Source organism: Onychostoma macrolepis, chromosome 01 (genome assembly GCF_012432095.1).
Source record: "Onychostoma macrolepis isolate SWU-2019 chromosome 01, ASM1243209v1, whole genome shotgun sequence".
In the NCBI taxonomy this organism is placed as follows: domain Eukaryota; kingdom Metazoa; phylum Chordata; class Actinopteri; order Cypriniformes; family Cyprinidae; genus Onychostoma; species Onychostoma macrolepis.
In genome coordinates, this window is record NC_081155.1 from 2,590,202 (window position 1) to 2,611,598 (window position 21,397).

At 39.2% G+C, this 21,397-nt stretch overlaps 1 protein-coding gene across 7 annotated transcripts; it reads left to right on the plus strand.

Moving 5' to 3' along the window:
• Window positions 1-61: 61 nt before the first annotated feature.
• On the plus strand, window positions 62-21,178 carry LOC131526832 (protein NLRC3-like). 7 transcript variants are annotated; one of them, XM_058755556.1, is made up of 9 exons: window positions 6,074-7,240; window positions 7,565-7,895; window positions 8,060-8,150; window positions 10,793-10,933; window positions 12,733-12,835; window positions 13,190-13,465; window positions 14,207-15,998; window positions 19,657-19,703; window positions 19,863-21,178. In XM_058755556.1, the coding sequence occupies exons 6-9, from the start codon at window positions 13,210-13,212 to the stop codon at window positions 20,402-20,404; spliced, it is 2,637 nt and encodes an 878-aa protein (XP_058611539.1). In that variant the 5' UTR covers window positions 6,074-7,240; window positions 7,565-7,895; window positions 8,060-8,150; window positions 10,793-10,933; window positions 12,733-12,835; window positions 13,190-13,209; the 3' UTR covers window positions 20,405-21,178. The 7 variants fall into 7 exon arrangements, with proteins under 7 accessions (XP_058611861.1, XP_058611539.1, XP_058611452.1 ...); XM_058755469.1 differs by having other exon boundaries at window positions 12,733-12,830; window positions 13,189-13,465; XM_058755715.1 differs by having other exon boundaries at window positions 10,869-10,933; window positions 12,733-12,830; window positions 13,189-13,465.
• The last annotated feature ends 219 nt before the right edge of the window (window positions 21,179-21,397 follow it).

A 21,397-nucleotide genomic window follows, 5' to 3' on the forward strand; every position in this document is an offset into this window, starting at 1 on the left:
GGCGTGTCCTGTCTGTGGAGAGCTCGTGAGCTCATGCTTTCACTGCTCCACATTTATAAACATTTATAATGTGCTCCAGACACAGTTCGAAAACTCCTGGATTACTGGGATACAGTCTGACCTGCAAGACAGACATGCCTGTGTGTGCTGTCACTAACTGGTGATGTTTAACACAGGTGGGTGTGGTTTAACCGAAGTTCAGGCAAGAAACACCAAGTACACAGTCATTTATGAAAATTCAGAAGTGGGAGGAGCTTCTGCTTTGTTGTTCATGGTGTAAAAGAGTATATAATGTTTAGTGATGGTGTAGTTGATGCACCAGAGTATGCTGTTCTCAAACCAGACAGAGCTGGTGAAGCTGCTGGTCATGAGTGAGTAGACCAACTGTCTGCATGCAAGCAGTGTTTTAACACAAACATTGTTTTTGCTTGTATTTCTACATTTTTAACAACAGGAAAAACAATATAAGATTAAAACATACGATTCATTATATGATTATAACTTTGCAATTTTTTTTGCTCCCCCTGTTGAAATAGAACTGAAAAATGTCCCAGTTTAGGGTCCCACTTTATATTGAGTGGCCTTAACTACTGTGCACTTACATTTAAATTAATCATTTGGTACAATGCACTTATTGTGCACATACATGTTTTTACATTGTACTTATATATTTTTTAAAAATACCTATATGTAATTACATCTGTAATTAATTTATGTAATTACATATGTAATTACACTGTTGACCCATCCCTTACACCTTAACCCAGCTTTAAACCAACCCATACCACCAAACCTGTCCCTAACCTACCCGTATAACACCTCAATAATCTGTCATCTGAAGTTTTAAATAAGAAAGAAAATTCAAACTAATAAAACATTTAAATGAATAAAATGATTTTTCTTCTGTTTTGAAATGGGTCTGAACACAAATCTATTGCAATCAGTTAAAAAGACAAAAAAATAAAAAATAAAATTAAAAAATGCTTAATAAAAGCAAAGATTTGTCACTGCAGTCAGGACCATGAAATATTGTAGACAGAAATGATAGCATGCACTGTTGGGTGCTGCCCCTTTAAGAACGTGATTTCAGTGGGCGCCCATGGGATTGCAAAAAAAAAAAAAAAACACTGATAGAGAAAAGTTGTTCATCCATGTTGTTCTCCTGTTTAAGCTTGCTGAACTTTTATAACAATTCCAGATTTAAGCTATAACTTAAACTATATATTCCCAGCGTGGTGAGTAATTCTTATGTTGTTTAAGTGTATTGATAGTTTCTGAGGTATTGCTATGTAGATCGTTTTTTGCGATAAGCGCCATAGCGCCTAAACGGTTAATATTATACGCTTGTGTTTGCAGTTTGTGTAGACATTTGTTGTTTATTATGTTACTAGTTTAAATATTCGTGCGATATGTTGCATTTAGTTAGTACACAAAGTTTAAGCAAGTAAGAGGTAGAGATGAAACTTGCTGCTTTGGATGAGGCTGTTAGGCGGTTTCATGAGATTCATGACACGTACCATAAAACATTAGAAGATGATGATGACCTTGATGCTTCTAAGGGCTATTTAACGTCAGTCCTGCGGGATGTGCAAGACTTGCAGCACACAGTTTTAAGCTGGCTTGACGATTTTAAGCCATCAATGGAATCGTCTGATGCATCAAACTTCCAAGAGGAACAAAAAATGCTTGATGAAGCTGGTAAACCGCAAATGTCTCCTGTAGACCAACTATCTACGCAGTTTCAAGAGCTACAGAATCTAAGACAGAAAGAAAATAAAGAGTTCTCTGTGCTTTTAGCTCAACAAGAAGATCGTCTGCGTGCAGAGTTTAAACTACAACTTCAGCGAGCTGAATTTGAAATGGATGGACTAAAAGGCTTACTGGAACTCAAAGACACTGAGATGGAGGAAAATTGACAGAAGGCTGAATTAACGACAATAAACAAAAATTTCTCAACTCCTGTCTCAGGTAACCCATCCCTTAACTTTCGTCCATCACTCTCTGCAGTAAATGAGAATTCTTTATGTCAACTACTAGAGCTGTCAAGGCAACAGTATCAGTCACACATTGATTCCATGCACTTACCACCTGTTGACATCATCAAGTTCGATGGAGAACCCTTAAAGTACTGGCAGTTCATGAGATTGTTCTGCTCTGTGATTGATAAAGAGACAGTGCCAGATCAAGAGAAACTCACTCGACTGCATCAGTACACTGTCGGCCAAGCTAGAGATGCTATCTCACACTGCTTGTACAACCCCAACTTTAGCCTGGGTTATGCAGAAGCCATGGATATTCTGAAAAGACGTTTTGGCAATCCATATGCAATATCACAAGCATGGGTCGACAAGGTGCTCAATCACAAAGACATTAAAGACAACAAGCAGTTGCAAAGTTTTGCAGACATTCTGTGCAGCTGCAGAGACACTTTAAAGGCAATGAAGTGCGAGGAAGAGCTGAATGGTGGACGCACTTTGCTACAAATTGTAGAAAAGCTACCTGAAGACATAAAGAAAAGATGGCTTACAATAAACTACGAGATCATCAAGTCTGGCCGTTTGCCGAAGTTGGATGACATAGTCAGTCTTGTTGAATCTGAAGCTGCTAAGAGAGCTGATCCTATCTTCGGGAATCTTCTTACTCATGCCAGTCGAAATTCTCCAGCGAGTTCTAAATCAAATGCTAAGTCAAGTTTTAATAAGAAAAAGCAGACGTTCGCAACAGTGTCAGTTACTAATGAATCCACTACATCGTCCACACCAAAGACAACATCAGGATTTAAGTGTCCAAAGTGCACTGACAGACACTTTCTGAACCAGTGTCAATCCTTTAGAGCTCTGTCTGTTCAGGAGCGCTTGGCCTTTGTTCAACAAAAGCAACTCTGCCTGAACTGTTTCATGAAAGGTCATCACAGCACAGTCTGTACTCGCAGCTGGGTATGTAAGGTGCCTGGATGTGGGAAAAGGCACAACAGTTGGCTGCACTCTGCTATTGTAGCTTCTAATAACGACAAAAGCCAATCTATTAATCAAGCTACTGAAGATGAGCCAGCCGTTGACCCGCCACAAGCCATTCAAGCACATGCCACCAGAAAATGCATTGAAGTCAGTCAAAAGAAGATTGCACTTCCAATTCTGCCTGTAGTGGTTTCAGACAGACACAAACGATTCTCTATGAATGTCTTTGCTTTGCTTGACAGTGGCTCCAATGGGACCTTTGCTTCTAAGAAGCTAGTTCATGCTCTTAAGCTAGAGTCACGTAAAATGAACATTAAGCTGAACACCATGGAGACCAAAAATCTCAATGTAGTCACCCTAGCAGTAGATCTACAAGTTGAAGATGCCCAACAAAGGACCTCTTACCTGATGAAGGGAGTGCTCTGCCGGGATCACCTCAACATAAGTCTAGACAACCTAGTCGCACAGCATGAGGTGTTCCAGTGGCCGCATCTGAGGGAAATTGCAGATGAAATCAGTTTACCTGATGTTGATCTAGCCGATGAAGTTCACCTGCTGATAGGTCTAGACCAACCAGACATACTTGCTCCTCGTGAGACACGCTGTGGTGAGTCAGGTGAGCCTTACGCAATTCTGACTGGCCTGGGGTGGACACTCCATGGACCAGTAGCTGACGGTTCAACGTCTATCTCTGCCAATTTCATTCAAGCTGACCACTCTCTACAACAAGCTGTTGAAAGATTTTGGAAACTGGATGATCCAGTGCATGTGAACAATGACTCATTGTCGGTAGTCGATGAAAAGGTTGTGGATCTATGGAACAAGCAATCAGTCAAAGAAGATGGTCACTACACTACCAATCCCTTTCAAAGAACATCCACCACGACTGCCTAATAACTACACAATGGCCAAACATCGATTAGACCTTCTAGGAAAGAGGCTAAAGAAAGATCTGAGTTTGCGTCAGAAGTATACAGAAGGTATAAGAGACTCTTTGCTGAAAGGATACGCAGAGGAGGTCGTTGACATTAACAGAGAAGATGGTTGCGTGTGGTACCTGCCACATCATCCAGTGCTACATCCACGCAAGCCAGAGAAGGTTCGTATTGTCTTCGATTGTGCAGCACGGTACCAAGGTACTTCACTGAATGATCATGTTCACCAAGGCCCAGACCTTACCAATAAGCTACTAGGAGTTCTTCTCAAGTTTAGGCAAGAACCCATTGCTCTGAATGCGGACATCGAGAGCATGTTTTATCAAGTCCGAGTGCCATCTGATGAAAGAGATGTGCTTCGCTTCCTGTGGTGGGAAGATAACGACCCAGACAAACCACCTAAGCATTATCGTATGACGGCTCATCTGTTTGGAGGTGTCTGGAGTCCTAGTGCTACCAATTTTGCCTTGCAACGAGTGGCGGAGGACAATCATGGAAACTTCTCGGACGACACAGTGGAAGCGTTGAGCGAAATTTTTACGTCGGCGATTGCCTTAAGTCAGTGCCAACAGAGGAGGCCGCCATTAAACTTGCTTTGGAACTCCGGGAACTGCTCACCTGTGGAGGCTTTAGATTAACCAAGTGGTTAAGCAATTCTAAGGAAGTGATGAAATCAATACCAGCTGATGATTGGGCAAAATCGTTACATGAGGTAAACATTGACCAAGAGGATTTGCCATTTGAACGAACATTGGGCGTCCTTTGGGATGTAGAACGAGATTGCTTCACATTTGATGTCAAGTCAGTGGACAAGCCTGTAACAAAGAGAGGAGTATTGAGCACTACCAGTTCCATCTATGATCCTTTAGGATTCGCAAGCCCTTTCGTGCTCAAAGCTAAAGCAATCTTTCAAGAGTTGTGCCGCATGAAAGTCGACTGGGACGAGGAGTTACCTGTGGACATAGCAGCACAATGGCACAGATGGTTGAACGACTTGCCTCTGTTGTCAGCACTGACAATTCCAAGATGCCTTAGACCAACATCCACTAGTTGTTTGTTACCGACCCAGCTCCATCACTTTTCCGATGCTTCGGAACTGGCTTACGGTGCTGTTTCATACATCAGGATTGGCGACACCTGCAGGCTGGTGATGTCAAAGGGCAGACTTGCTCCAATCAAGCCAGTTAGTATACCACGACTGGAGCTACTAGCAGCAGTAGTTGCTACAGAGCTGGATCAGCATATCAAGCGCCACTTGGAGATTCCAATTGAAAGGACTTTCTTTTGGACAGACAGTACTATCGTACTTCAGTACATCAACAACAAGCATTGTCGCTTCAAGACGTTCGTCGCTAACCGTATTTCAAAAATACATGAGCGTTCAGAAACATGCCAGTGTAGACACATTGACTCTGCTTCGAACCCTGCGGATGATGTCTCTCGAGGAATGAATATGGAAGAGATTTTGTCGAGTGAACGATGGGTATCTGGTCCGCACTTTCTACAACTTGAGGAGGAATATTGGCCTGCTCAACCTATCATAAATGATTTGCCAGAGGAAGCAGAGATCAAACGAGCCAAAGAAGTCTATGCAGCTAGCATAAAACCAAATCAAGTGATGAAAAATGCAGTGGACAGACTACTGGAACGATACTCCAGTTGGCATCGATTAAAAAGGGCTACTGCTATCCTGTTGCGTGTCAAGGCTTTGTTACGCAAGAAAACAAGTGCGCATCTTTCTGACCCCATCACTGTCTGTGAGCTCCAACAAGCAGAGTTAGCCATTCTCAACTACATACAAATGGCATCTTTTGGATCTTCTCAAGCCAAACCCAGTTCTCTTCTCAAGCTTAAACCCTTTGAGGATGAAAACAACCAACTCCTTCGTGTGGGAGGCAGACTAACAAATGCCCCAATTCCCTTTGAGGCTAAACATCCAGTGATCCTACCTAACAATCATCACGTCACCCAGCTGATTATCAGTCACTACCATCTTCGCTTGGGTCATGCAGGTCCAGAGCGAGTACTTGCAGAAATTCGTCAACGTTTCTGGATATTAAAGGAACGTGCTGTCATCAACCGAACTCTCAAGTCATGTCTACAGTGTCGCAAGTTAAGAGCTAAGCCACAAATCCAGCAAATGGCAGACTTACCTGACTCTAGAGTGACACCAGGTGAGCCTCCATTCACTCGTGTGGGCATAGACTACTTCGGGCCATTCTTGGTTAAGAAGGCACGCAGTGAGCTCAAGAGGTATGGATGTTTATTTACATGTCTCACTACGAGAGCCATCCACTTGGAAGTTGCGCACACCCTTGATACCGACTCCTTCATCAACGCCTTACAGCGATTTATCGCTAGAAGAGGTCCACCCATGGAAATTTGATCGGATAATGGGACTAATTTCGTCGGTGGATTACGAGAGTTGCGGAAAGCCATCAGTGAATGGAATCGGCAAAAGATTTCTGATTACCTGCTGCAGAACAACGTAAAATGGATCTTCAATCCACCTGCCGCCTCCCACATGGGTGGTGTTTGGGAGCGACAAATTCGCACCGTTCGTTCCATTCTAAACACTGTCCTATTGCAGCAGGCACCAGATGATGAGGGTCTGACAACACTGTTTTGTTGCGTTGAGTCTATTGTCAATGGTAGACCAATCACTAAACTCTCAGAAGACCCATCAGATCCTCTACCACTCACCCCAAATCATCTGTTGTTACTCCGTTCCGGTCCAACTCTACCTCCTGGAGCCTTCGTAAAACAAGACCTTTACCGACGCAGATGGCGTCAGGTACAATATCTGGCAGATGTCTTCTGGTGCAGATGGCTCAAGGAGTATTTACCTGCATTGCAACAACGCCAAAAATGGCTACAACCAAAGCGGAATCTTCAAGTAGGAGATCTCGTGATCATTCTGCATGAAAATACACCACGCAATCATTGGCCGCTAGGTCTGATTACTCAAGTCTATCCAGGTGCAGATGGACTGGTGCGTACTGTGGAAGTGAAAACACAGGCAGGAGTCTTCAACCGTCCTGCAGACAAAATCTGCCTCCTGGAAGCCAGTCTTCCCAGTTGACTCTTCTCAGTTAAATTAGCTTAATTGAGACATCACCCTTCCTTTGTTTAAATGACCTGTTTGGGTCATTGGGGGCCGGGATGTTGGGTGCTGCCCCTTTAAGAACGTGATTTCAGTGGGCGCCCATGGGATTGCAAAAAAAAAAAAAAAAAAAAACACTGATAGAGAAAAGTTGTTCATCCATGTTGTTCTCCTGTTTAAGCTTGCTGAACTTTTATAACAATTCCAGATTTAAGCTATAACTTAAACTATATATTCCCAGCGTGGTGAGTAATTCTTATGTTGTTTAAGTGTATTGATAGTTTCTGAGGTATTGCTATGTAGATCGTTTTTTGCGATAAGCGCCATAGCGCCTAAACGGTTAATATTATACGCTTGTGTTTGCAGTTTGTGTAGACATTTGTTGTTTATTATGTTACTAGTTTAAATATTCGTGCGATATGTTGCATTTAGTTAGTACACAAAGTTTAAGCAAGTCTGTGACACGAGAGACTGTTCTAGAAATCCGTATATCACGTGATAATGCTTAATGCAAATGTAATATGTGAAACATTACTAAATATTAATTGTGAACTGTTTTGTGTTTACAGTTTGACCGCACGTATGCATATGTATTCAAATTCTAACTACAAGTAAACAACAACAACAACGACCAAAATGTGTACGGTGTGAGTTCTGCACTAGTGGAATAAAGGACAAAATCAAGTTCCAAGTTAATGTTATCATTTCATGGGTAACATGCACTTTCAACAAATGCTGCAGAAGAATTACTGTAACCAAAGTCAGTGGCCGGACACTAATCAACTTAATGGTTAAATACAGACTTCATCAACTTTTGTATATGTATATGAAAGAAATATATCCAAACAGGTTTAAGTGAACATGGTCATGATGTTTTTGGAGCTGTTTAAGCATCCTCTGGTGAGATATCATTGATTTCATCTAAGGCTATGTGCTGTGTACTTGTCTCTTCTCTTTCTTCAGTTCTTGTTGTTCCTCTTAATCTCCAGTGATTCTGCTTGTTAGCTGTAGGTGTCTTCACTTTATTTCACTAACTGCTTCAATGTTATTTCTACTCTCTATAGATCGAGGCCATATGAAAACTGTTACACAGTATTTGTCCTTGTGGGATTTGTCAACCGCATGTCCATTCAGGTGCTGATGTGCAGTCCTGAGGTCAGTCAGACCACAATCAATCAATCAATCAATCAATCAGTCTAGCAATTAATAAATAAATAAATAATGAAAAGTCAAAACATGCACCAAAAAGATTACACTAGCTACATTCATTGTTTAGATGCGCTCCAAATGTAGCATGCTAAGGACATCTGCTGGTTAAAAGCATGTAAATGCAACAAGAACAGCACAAACCGAAAGTGATACTGACTCGTACGGAAGTATGACTAACATGTTTTCAAAAGTGAAACTCTCTAAGCAGTGTGAAGCATTCTAGTCTCATCTACCCAAAAGCTTCTGTTTTTCCTTTTGTATCTTTGCCAAATGTAAAGCAGCAGCAGGTCACCTACATCCACATTCATTTGAAACTGCAGCACAAGCTTAGAATAAACAGACATTGACTGAATGGCCCGAAAACAGTGGGAATGTGGCCTATGAAAACTCAAGTGGAAAGAGGTGTCTTTAAATTATGTGCACTTCATGGTTACTGAAAGAGGTCTGAGTTGGTTCATGGAAAACCCCAAGTGTTTCCCAAATTCCAAAACCAACCCCAAAAGGATGATTCATACTAAAAAAAAAATAATAAAAAAAATAAATTAATAAAAAAAAAATACTCAGAGCAAAATGTAATTTTCTTAACTCTTGAAAATGATTTTAATTTTATTTCTTTATTTTTTACTTATTATAGGACAGGGAAGGGAAGTGTGGGAGTGAGATAGAGGGGGGGCGGGATCGGGAAAGGTCCTCGATCCAGGATTCGAACTCGAGACACCCGCACAACGGCGCTATATGTTGGCATGCTGCTCACAAGGCAATCGGCGCCAACAACTACAACAACAAAACTATATATATATTTTCTATCTAACAAAATTGCCCCAATCATTCTAGAATAATTTTTCATTTTTATTTATTTATTTTTTCAAATATAGCTGTTCCTGTATTTATTCATACTGCTGTATATATTGCAGAAATATGATATATCACGTTTACTAGCTACCTTTGGATAATACTAGTAAAGTTGTCTAATTTAAAGAGTTAGGTAGCTGAGTTCATGTCAGTTATTTCGTGCAGTGCTCTTATTTGTATTGTTTTATTTCACCTAAATCACTGGGTCTTACCTGCCACCCCTGAAAAGTATCTACATTCTTAAAAATAAAGCGATGCCATTGAAGAACCATTTTTGGTTCCACAAAGAATCATTCAGTCAAAGGTTCTTTAAAGAATCATCTCTTTCTTACCTTTTTATAATCTGAAGAACCTTCTTTCGCCACAAAGAACCTTTTGTGAAACAGAAAGGTTCTTCAGATGTTAAAGGTTCTTTATGGAAACATTTAGACAAAAAGGTTCTTCTATGGCATCATGAAGCACCTTTATTTGTAACGTCAGTGTCTAATCAGTTATACTGGTCCAAATTTCACAGATTGTGACATGGCGAGACAATGTACTGCATCGATGACGCGTTGGTGTCTCTATTATGAGACTGTGTTGCCTTATCCTGTGAGGAGAAATAAATATACATGACAGCACATAATACGCTTCATATGACAGACTCCTCAGACTGAGAGATCATACATACAGTAGTTAAGAGACGTGTTCAGTGGTCTAAATCAGTGTTTGTTTCCGCGCTGTAACTGTTTCAGAATGTTGCATGGATTTCCCCACGATCATCATTCCTATGCAATGACTGCATTTTCGCATACCATAAATACTCTTTCATACGTAAGCATGCACTGAATGATTCAGCAGTGGCGTCCAGGTTTCTCTTTATTGAAGTGATCATGCCATCCACAGACGTAGTCTGACTGCACTTAACCTTAGCTCACACATTGCCTTATGTTTTCAGATTTGTCTGCATCCCTTACAATGTCTATCTACAACGATGTTAATTTGTTTTATGCAAGGACTTGTTCTCAGTTTTTACTTAATGTATAATTGCATTTTAATTACTGATATTCATATTTAGGTGCAAGGACATTCATTGGTAAACACACTAATACATTTAAAAATCTGACAAAAATGACATGCAGTAAAAGGCTTGTTCCACGTGCAGTCACTTAACATATTGTACATATTTGACACAATTAAGCTACATAAATGCAAATTAGACATGTACAGAACAAACAGTGTGGAACTTTATGTATTTTTTAAATTGATAATTTCTGTAAACAAGTAAATAATTTTGAGTAAACAAGACATTTAGAGTAAATCCACATGAGGAAGCAATCACTACATAAATATGACTAAAATAAAATGAAAATTAAAGGGCATCACAAACATTTTTAAATTCATTTAGCTGTGCCGATGACATCGACTGGCGTCATGCAGTTGAATTCTGGCAGACAGATAATTTCAGTTTCATATAGGAAGAATTTTTCCTGGAATAATGGGTCATAGCTTACATACTCATCTACTCACGCTAACTGTTTAAGTTTCTTTATCATACAATACATATTTCTATAGTCTTTAAAGATAACTGATTATCATTCATCGATCAGTGTTGGTTGTTTCATCTGTGAGATCAGAATGTCTTCCCTCGTGCTCTCTGTCTGCTACTGATTATCTAATACTGTCTGTCTCCTGCCTGGAATTGCTCAGTCTCTGTAAGTACTGTCCTGCATAAGATGTATGTGTTTTGACATCAGATGATGATGATGCTCTTGAAGAACCAGTTTTGTTTTCCTGTATTGGTTCTGATTTATTTTGGAAAAACATTTCCAGTAATGAGTTTCAGAGGTCGAGACGTCGGTTCAGAGATGGAACAAGAAACCTAAACCTCATTCAGGGTAAGTTGATGAATACTAAAATATTGACATGGATTTAAAGTTCACTTTGGTTATTGAGTTTTTACATTAGTTTTACATATGCACAAATATAAAAGAACCTTATATTACCAAACAACTAGAAACAGCAGGGACTAGCATTGTCTCTACACCACAGTTTTGGCTTCAGTACATTACCAGAATCTTATACCTATGTATCATCATTACTAAATCAATACCTTAGATGACAAATAACTGCCTTAAAAGATGAGTGAATTATTGTATAGTACTCTCTATTGTCACTTAGCATTGCATTATAAATGTACAGCTGCCCTAAACTAGTAGTACTGGTGATTACCAAAATATTTTTTTATGTTTCTGTAATGGTTAATCCACCAGTATGTGTAAGCTCTTTAGCCACAGTAGTGTTTCTAATTATAAAATTATGAATTTTTGAATTTACTGTTTTACAAGAAACACAAGGAAAATAGTAAAGCACTCTTTATAGTCCCAATAACAGTCAATCAACAGAGGCTGTGTAAAAGTACATAAAAACAATGCCAGCAAGAATGCAAGCTGTCATCAAGGCGAAAGGAGGCCGTATAAAATCTTTTTATTTATTTATATTTATGTTTTTATATTATTTATTTATTTTGTCAAGATGTGTGAAAGACTATTTAGTTGTTTCAGTTTTATATTTGCCTAAAAAACGACAATAAAATGTTTAGTTTTAAACAAGTTTTTGACAGATTCCTAAAATATTTGTGTTGTTTCTTTATTATGACAGATGGTCTAATTAATTGTTTAAGCACATACATGGCTTAACAAATGTATTAGACTGCATGCACTGACTGTAATTAGGCATCTGAATAATTAAAAAAAAAATTATAAAGCACTTTACTGTTTTCCCGCCTTTCTTGAAAAGCAGTGAATTAGAAAATTCTTGGATAACAACAACAATTATATTTTAGCATTAGAAACACTACAATGACTAAAGAGCTTACACATACTTGTGGATAACCATTACAGAAACAAAAATGATTTGTGACCCTGGACCACAAAACCAGTCATAAGGGTCAATATTTTGAAATTGAGATTTATGCATCATCTGAATAAATAATCTTTCCATTGATATATGGTTTGTTAGGATCGAACAATATTTGGCCGAGATACAGCTACTTGAAAATCTGGAATCTGAGGGTGCAAAAAAATCAAAATACTGAGAAAATCGCCTTTAAAGTTGTCCAAATGAAGTTCTTAGCAATGCGTATCACTAATCAAAAATTTTTCAACTAATCAAAAGTTTTAAACTTAAAATTTAATTTTTACAGCGATTCTTTTTTCAGTGCACATTTATTCAGCATAGAGAGTATTATATTTATTTAGTCGTTGTCATATGAATTTAACATTAAATAGTATTGTGCACTGTCAGTCTAGCATGTCTTGTGTTTTCTCTATGAAAGTTCTTGGCATTCACAGAAATGTTTGATGAAAACAGAGAATTGCCTGTAATACTTTACAGTAAGGTCTCATTTGTTAACATTACATGAACTACCCATACATTTACTGCACAATGCATACTAGTGCACTGACTAATGAAATGAGACCTTATTGTAAAGTGTTACTGAATTGAATTTCAGACAGCAGCTGTATTCTATCTAGAATTTATTTTTTTATTTATTTTTAATTCTTTTTTTGTCATTAATATTACATTAATATACACAATCTTAGTGTTTAATGACATTGGCATTGTCTTATCTTAGTCTCGTCATCTCACTGTCTCCTGTCTGTCTGTTTCTGTCAATGCTGTCTTCTCTCTTTAGCTGTAATAAAATTGCAGAAGCGAGAGGAGATTTAGCGCTTCTGCTGAAGACAACAGTTCTCGGGAGGAACAAGTAACATTTAAATCATCATTATTCATGTTAAGTTAGTAAATACTACTACATATAATACTGACCTATAGATTTAAAAATGTCATCTGTCAGTTCATATTGATTCTAGACTATCAGACAGTATTGAGGCATTGTGTATCACAATACTTTTTTAATTGAAAATGTACACAACACAGATGACTGTATCTCTGTCCTCTTTTCAAATACACATTTTCATTTATTTATTTATTTTCCTTGATCAAGCTTGACTTCCTTTATTCTTCTTGCATTTGTGACTCTTGTAAATGTAGTTTTACTGAGTGAATCCTGAGATAAACAATGGAAAGGAAATGCAAACATTTGAGTGTTAAGGAGTAAAACTACTTCAGATCTTTTTCTTGTCCTGCAGAAGTGAATCATTGAAGGACAATGGCGTCTGTTAAAGAGCTGCTCGTGAAATCACTGAAGGAACTGGGAGAAGATGATCTGAAGGAGTTTAGGTGGTTCTTAAAGAATCATAAGCATATTTCAAAACGTGAAATGGAGAATGCAGATGTTTTTGACACAGTGGACAAGATGGTAGAGCGTTTTGGACCAGAAGAAGCTGTGAGGATCACGGTGGACATGCTGAGGAAGATGAACAAGAACCTTCTGGCTGAAGAGTTAGAGAACGAACGCAAGGAAGGTAACGTTATACAGAGTGACTGTTTACAAGTAACTTAAACTCTGCTCTTGCTCTGCTGGTGTGTTTGTGTGGGGTTGTAGTTGTACTTAAAGGAAGAAGCAGTTATAAATGCTTATTTTATTGTTTACAACACAAAGCAGATAGCATAAAAATAAAATTGGTAAGGCAAAAAAGCTAAATAATCAAGCTAATATTCTACATCAAGATCATTTACGTTCCATGCAAATGGCATTCAAGCATCTTTACTTCATATGGCTTTTCTTTTTTCTTTTTTTTTTGGTGGTAGAACCTTTCACAAATGTTTCACAGATAGAAGTGCATTTTACTTTGTTGTCAAGTTATCAAAAATAAAGGGTCTAGAGTCCAACAAAAGCACTAAACTAAACCTCGATAGCTGTGAAGCTATCAATCACAGCCGTTAATCATGATTTCACACCCCGTTTTTATAGCATCAAATAACTAACTAACTCGAAAAATGTATGGAGATGGTATGGGTTTGCAAATAACTAACCTCCAACATGCCAGTCGTTCATTATAATACTCCAAATTCATTAGCATTAGAACAAGGTTAAGAACAAATTAATTATTTTTATGTGATAATTTGGATGCAGTAGACATGCAATTTTCAATTTATCACATGTGTGGTATTTGTAAAGAGTCTCAAAGACCAGATTATAATTTACATATTAAAATAAGAAATCACTTACTCTCTGCTATCTTTTCCCCCCATCTTTCTCAAAGGTTCAATCATGAGGAACAGTAAAACTGTTCTTCTTGATTACGGAGAGATCAGCTTCAAACTGAAAAACGAATTACAACAGGAGTACAACCGGATATTGGTTGGTAATTCACAGACGGGTCATCGTCAGTACTTGAATGATATTTACAGTGATCTATATGTGGTGGAGAATGAGACTGGAGGAATAGTGAATGAACACGAGGTGAGAAAGATTGAATTAATTCACAGCAGATCTACCACCAAGGACATAGCGACCCAGTGTAATGACCTGTTCAAAGTCAAGAGTGATACGGGTCAACAAAACAGAAAAGTGCTGATGATGGGGATCGCAGGGGTGGGAAAGACGCTCTCTGTTAATAAGTTCATTCTTGACTGGGCCAAAGGAAATGACAATCAGGACATACTCTTCATATTTCCACTCCCATTCCGTAGACTGAATTTGATTAAAAAAAAGTACAGTCTCATGGGACTGCTTCACGAATGCTTCTTTAGTGGTCCTGAAGAACTGCCCTGTCTTCCTGAAGATGACGGTAAGGTCATGTTCATCTTTGATGGGCTGGATGAATGTCGCTTCCCTTTGAACTTTCAACAGGGTGACAGATTTACAGATGTGCATAAAAAAACAACAGTGAGTAAGTTAGTTACAAACCTGATCAAGAGACATCTGGTTTCCTCTGCTCTCATCTGGATCACGTCTAGACCAGCAGCAGCCGGTCTGATACCCCGAGAACACGTTGATCAGGTGACAGAAGTGCGAGGATTCAATGATGAGCAAAAGGAGCAATACTTCATCAAAAACAGTAGTCCTGAGGTTGCTGGAAACATCATCCGTCACATCAGGAAATCCAGGAGTCTGTACATCATGTGCTACATCCCCCTCTTCTGCTGGATCTCTCTCACTGTTCTTCAGCCTCTGCTGACTCGAGAGAGTGACGATATGGCCACAACTCTCACAGAGATGTACACAAAGTTCTTGCTTTGCCAGAATCAACAGATGAAAAAGAAATCCCTTGAACTTAAACCCAAAGCCAAGTCTTATGATCAGATCATTCTGAAGCTTGGGAAACTGGCCTTTCAAGAGCTACAGAAAGGTAATCTGATTTTCTACAAAGAAGATCTTAAGGAGTGTGGACTAGATGTCAGTGAAGGGTCAGTGTTATCTGGGTTATGCACTCAGATCTTTCAGACAGAAAAGGCTGTTTCAGACAGAAACATTTACAGCTTTGTACATCTCAGTGTCCAGGAGTTCCTTGCTGCTCTCTATGTGTTTTTCAAATACAAATGCTACGGAAGAAATGCCTTTCTTCGATCTGAGAGAAGAAAACCATCATTGAAACTCTCCAAAACGTCATTATTTCAGCTTCATAAGTTTGCAATCAACAAGGCTTTAGAGAGCAAGAATGGACACCTGGACCTTTTCCTCCGGTTTCTGCTGGGTCTATCAGTGGAGTCTAATCAGAGTGAACTGAAGGAACTGCTGCCAAGACTGGAAATGAAACCTGAGAATGTCAAAGACACTGCTGACTATATCAAACAGACAATAGAGACAGAGAAATCAGTGGAGAGGATCATTAATCTATTCCACTGTCTAGTTGAACTGAAAGATGGCTTTATGGAGGACATCCAGCGGTATCTGAGTGCAGGAAATCTTTCAGCACAGCATCTCTCCTCTGCTCAATGGTCGGCTCTGATGTTTGTGCGCCTGATGTCAGACGAGAAGTTTGAACTGCAGGAATACAGCAGATCTGAACAAGCGCAGGGGTTGCCAGTGACTCACAACACCAGAAGAGCACTGTAAGATTTAACTTTTCAATCATTTATATGCTTGATTGATTTATATTTTTCAGTGGGCCTTAATTTTACAAGGGTGACGTGTGGCATAGTCAAAAATATTAAGATTGTTAAATATGTTTACAATTTAAAATCACATTTTTCAGCTTGAATCTATTTTCAAATGCTTTTTTTTTTCTGTGATGCAAAACAACTTCTTCTTCTGTTTTTTTTTTCTTCTTTTCAATAATACTGGTCAAGCAGTTCTGTCAACATTCCAGGATGAGAAGTTGTACTTAGCAGTAAATTACAGTTTGATGCTATGTATTTGACCGTTGTGCTGCCTCTTGTGCTCCAGACTCTGCCTTCTATCCTGTTCATTAGAGTTGCAGCTCAGCAGTTGGATACTACTTTGTGGCATCTCTTGTTTTTAAGAGCAAATTCTCACTCAGAAGTCAAAGTGATGTGTCAAATTGGACAAATAACATGTGTAACACAGGCCGTGTCTCAACATGCATATCCATCCTAAAGAGTCTGTGAGATTAGTAATATTTAATACGGTTTAGAGCGGACAAATAGGGAAGTAGGGAAAGTGAAACTAAAGCATCTGGACAGATGAAGAAAATGGTGAAGCATTTAAAGTTCATGTCCGAGGACTGACATCACAGAGTTTATTGATATTATGGTGCTTATGTGTGAATGATCTCTTAATGGTAAAAAGATGGATCACTGCTGCTTGTGTGAATAGTAGATTTGTGTATAGAGTGGGGGAACTATGACGTCAATTTGTATGCGGAACGGCTATTAGCATGAAACTGGTTCCTCGACAAAAAGCCAATGGGATTTTTCCATAGGCTTTTGGATAATCGCAACAAATAAGCTCTGTGTTCAATCATAGTTCATGAAACTTACACGTTTTGTCCATCAAGATAATCTTCACAAAATAATATAACTTTGACGAATTTTGAAGCCTAAATAAAAGCGCCAGAACTGAAAAGCTAAACTTAGGCTATAAACGAACTACAGCACCACATGTTCAGTGAAGGATTTACTCTGTATATGAATGTTAATGTCACAGTGCACACAGCAGGGAGGAACGAGGAACACAGAGACGAGGAGTAACTTCAAAATAATAGTCTTTAATGATGACATCAGGGCAAGACAAGGCAAGGTTAGCACAGACAGGAACACCGGGGAATAACGAGTAGACCAGACGACAACTAACTAAACAGGCAGGAACTAAATACACATGACAATCACAGATAATTACTAAAACACAGCTGGACAAGACTTAACTAATAATCACACTAAACAAGGACAGGAACATACCAAATAAGGAAACAAGAGCTGGGAACACATGACACACACAACAGAGGACTGACATAACTCCCCCCTCCCGGAAGGCGCGACCCGCGCCGTAACAGTTCCACCAGGGGGCACTCTGGAGGCCCCTCAGGACAGACATGGACAGGAACACAGGACGGGGCCCTCCAGAGCGTAACAGACAGACGGAGGCCATGGCAGGGCTGGGAGCTCAGGCGGCCATGGTGGAGCTGGGAGCTCAGGAGGCCATGGCAGATGGTCTTCGTGGCCACGGCCACATTCTTCGCCCACCCACCCTACCCAGAGCTCTACTACCCCCACCCAAAAAAACATTTCCTTGGGGAATCTAGGGGTTATCAGGAGCCCTCCAGACAACACAAGACAAGACAAGACAGAATAGCCCTCCAGGGCTAAACCGACAGGAACAGGACAGAGACAGGACAGCCCACAGGAACAGGAAGCCCTCCTGGGCTAGCTTGGAAGCTGAGGCTTAAATAAGACATTAGTAATAAATAGTATAGTGAATAAATTAAATAATCTTAACTAAAGGACATTTGAAACCACGTATTTCTGTACATTTCAAAATTAGGTGCATTAAAAGTCAATACATCTTTGATTAATATGAATATTTTAATTAAATATTATGTCTCCACATACTATTCAATAAAATTCTAGTGCATTTAATCTATTAAAACAACAGAAGAGTGAACGAGTTTTTGGATATGGTAAGATTAAACTTATTTTAGTGAACAAAGTACCACATTTCAGCTATCGTTTTGTTAGGAATGGTACACAAAATGTTATTTTGTCCTTGCTGAAAAGCTTCTTGTGGCCGTAAACATTTAATTTTAACTTGGCTTTAAGCACTATGCACTATCATTAAAGTTGCACTTTTACCACGTAAAGCTGGTAAATGTGGTGTTTACATGGATTAATCGTATGAGTTCACCTTATGGTCCGAACCCAGAGTCTCTGTATCAGTAAGCGACAAACTCGAGCTTCTTCCCTCTGAAGACATGTGTCGCATTTCGGGGCAAAGCAAAAAAACATTGTTGAACAACAATATAAAATGCGGGAAACTATTCATTGGTTATTCTACAATGAATTGAATTACAAATTATACTACAACTGGAAAATACTGTAAATTGATAAACTGTTCGGCGTGATGACGCGCCTGTAGTCCCATTTAGCAACTTGTTAGCAACCGTCTTTTTTAAGCAATGTAACAGCTTAAAAAAATCACGAGTGGGGTGTAACTGGTGTGTTTTATGTCGTAGAATAAAACGTGAAAGTATCTTGAGCCTGTGTGAACCACGGATCTTATTTTAGGGATTTAACCAAAATCCCATTCAAAAAACCCATTGACTCTGGGACTTTGGAACCGGAAGCGCTAAAATGTACTCGCTTCTGGGTTTTCGCCTGCAAAATGACATCATAGTTCCCCCACTCTATTTACTGGAAAAAATTATTTTACGGCAATTTACTGTGTAATGATATTAAATGCCAGTGAATCTCCACCCATCAGGCCATTTAGGGATGGAGTAAATATTTTTACCAAAAATATTACTGATGCAGCCATGTATCAGCCAGTATTGACAATTCATTGCAGACACTTTTATTCCAAAGCGACTTACAAATGAAAGGAACAATAGAAGCAATTTATCCAACAAAAGAGATAATCGTAAAGCTGTATCTGTCTTTTATAAATCTGATAAAACTAAAGACTCTTCGGAGTGCAATGCTACTCTAGGTACTCAAGATTAACATGAGATTGCCAGAAACTGTGTGTGTTATGTCCCCTTTAAGTGCTTAGTTCCCTCAGTTCTTTGTCTTGTGTTATCTGGTGTAGTTCCAATTCTGTTTAATAAATATTGGGGTTATTGGTTACTCTGCATCACTCTTCTCTTTAGGTTGGATCCCGTTACACAGCCAACCCTGACAGAGCTGTGACAGTCTAGCACAATACTCATAGCAAAGATTTTGATTTCCTTACCCAGCTCCCTCCTCTTTTTGAGCAGCTCTTGCTAACTGTCTGATGGAGTGTCATGTGTGGGACGTACAGAATAAACTGTCTAGAATTAACATCTTTAGGGGAAACACATACTAGATCATCTTGTGTTCAAGACATTTTTAATTTTAGCTTAGTTAATTAGTTTATGTACATCTGCATTATTTCCTCTCTATGACGTAATCATAAGCAGACCCTTTTTGTGTTATTAAAATTATAGGTAGGTTTTATACTTTACTATACATTTTGACTTATAATACAGTACAGGCTAATACATCATGCTACGTGTGATGACTGTCCTGACAATCAGCATGAGAGATGAAGTTCAAATGTGTGTTTGTGTGTTTATAGTGTGGATCACGGAGTAGAGATCAGAATAACAGCAGGACTACAAAAGTGTAAGTCTACAGAAACACACACATGCTGTGTTTTCATGATTTATCAGGACTTGTTCCCACAAAATAAAAAATATCAAGTTTTTACTATTCATTTGGTCCCCATTATGTAGGGTTTACCTGAACCCCCCACACACACTCAACTTGTTGTTCTGTGTTCAGATGCCTGTGATCTCACACTGGATCCAAACACAGCAAACAATCGTCTCATTCTGTCTGATGAGAACAGGAAAGTGAGACATGTGAAAGATCATCAGCCGTATCCTGATCATCCAGAGAGATTTGTTCCCCATGAGCAGGTTCTGTGTGTTGAGAATCTGACTGGACGCTGTTACTGGGAGGTTGAGCGGAGTGGTTGGACTCATATAGCAGTGACATATAAAGGAATCAGCAGGAAAGAAGGGAATGACTGTCAGTTTGGATACAATGACAAATCCTGGAGTCTGTTCTGCACTGATAATGCATTCGCTGTCTGGCACAATAATGTCAGCACTGACTTACCAGCTCCTTCACCCCGGTCTGATAGAGTAGGAGTGTATGCGGACGTGTCGGCCGGCACTCTGTCCTTCTACAGCGTCTCTGACTCGCACACACTCACACACTTACACACATTCAACACCACATTCACTGAACCCCTCTACACTGGATTTAGAGTTTGTTATGCTTCTTCAGTGTCTCTGTGTAAGACGGACACACGCAACTAAAACAGAGAGATAAACTATATATATATATATATATATATATATATATATTTATTTAAAATATACAGTAGTTAGTCACCTAAAATGCCTCTTATCGCTCATTAAATACAACATGTACACTCATTCGTGAAATCACCACCAGGTGCCGCAAAGGGACATAATCCAACATTGCTCAGTAAAGCTGGAATTGTGACATTTGGTCCTTCTTTATATTAGGTGGCCTTAACTACTATGTACTTACATCAAAAAAATAAGTACAATGTATTTATTGTGGTCATATTGTATTGCAAAACACTTTTGCTGCTATAGAGGTGGGATACGGGTGAAGTTAGGGACAGGTTTGGTGGTATGGTGGTAAGTTTAAGGGTGGGTTAAGGTGTAAGGGATGGGTCAACAGTGTAATTATAAATTTAATTACAGAAATTAATTACAGATGTAATTACATATAGGTATTTTTTAAAATATAAGTACAATGTAAAAACATGTATGTACACAATAATTGCATTCTACCAAATTATTAATGTAAATGTAAGTACATAGTAGTTAAGGCCACCTAATATAAAGTGGGACCTGACATTTTAACTTGTAAATGAAGATAAAATAATGAAATACATTTATAGGACAGACATGAACAGGAACACAGGACGGGGACCTCCAGAGTGTAACAGACAGACGGAGGCCATGGCAGGGCTGGGAGTTCAGGAGGCCATGGCAGATGGTCTTTGTGGCCACGGCCACATTCTTCGGCCTAGTCAGAGCTCTACCCAGAGCTCTACTACCCCCACGGAAAAAAATTCCTTGGGGAATCTAGAGGGTATCAGGAGCCCTCCAGGGCTTAATGAACAGGACAGGACACTGGCCAGACACACTGGACAAGACAAGACAGAATAGCCCTCCAGGGCTAAACCGACAGGAACAAGACAGGCCAGACACACAGACAGGACAGCCCACAGGAACAGGAAGCTGAGGCTTAAATAAGACATTAGTAATAAATAG

Coding starts and splice junctions, on each gene's coding strand:
- LOC131526832 (XM_058755878.1), top strand. CDS start 13,210: ATGGCGTCTGTTAAAGAGCTGCTCGTGAAATCACTGAAGGAACTGGGA. Junction 13,466..14,206: donor AGAGAACGAACGCAAGGAAG/GTAACGTTATAC, acceptor TCTTTCTCAAAG/GTTCAATCATGAGGAACAGT. Junction 15,999..19,656: donor CACAACACCAGAAGAGCACT/GTAAGATTTAAC, acceptor GTGTGTTTATAG/TGTGGATCACGGAGTAGAGA.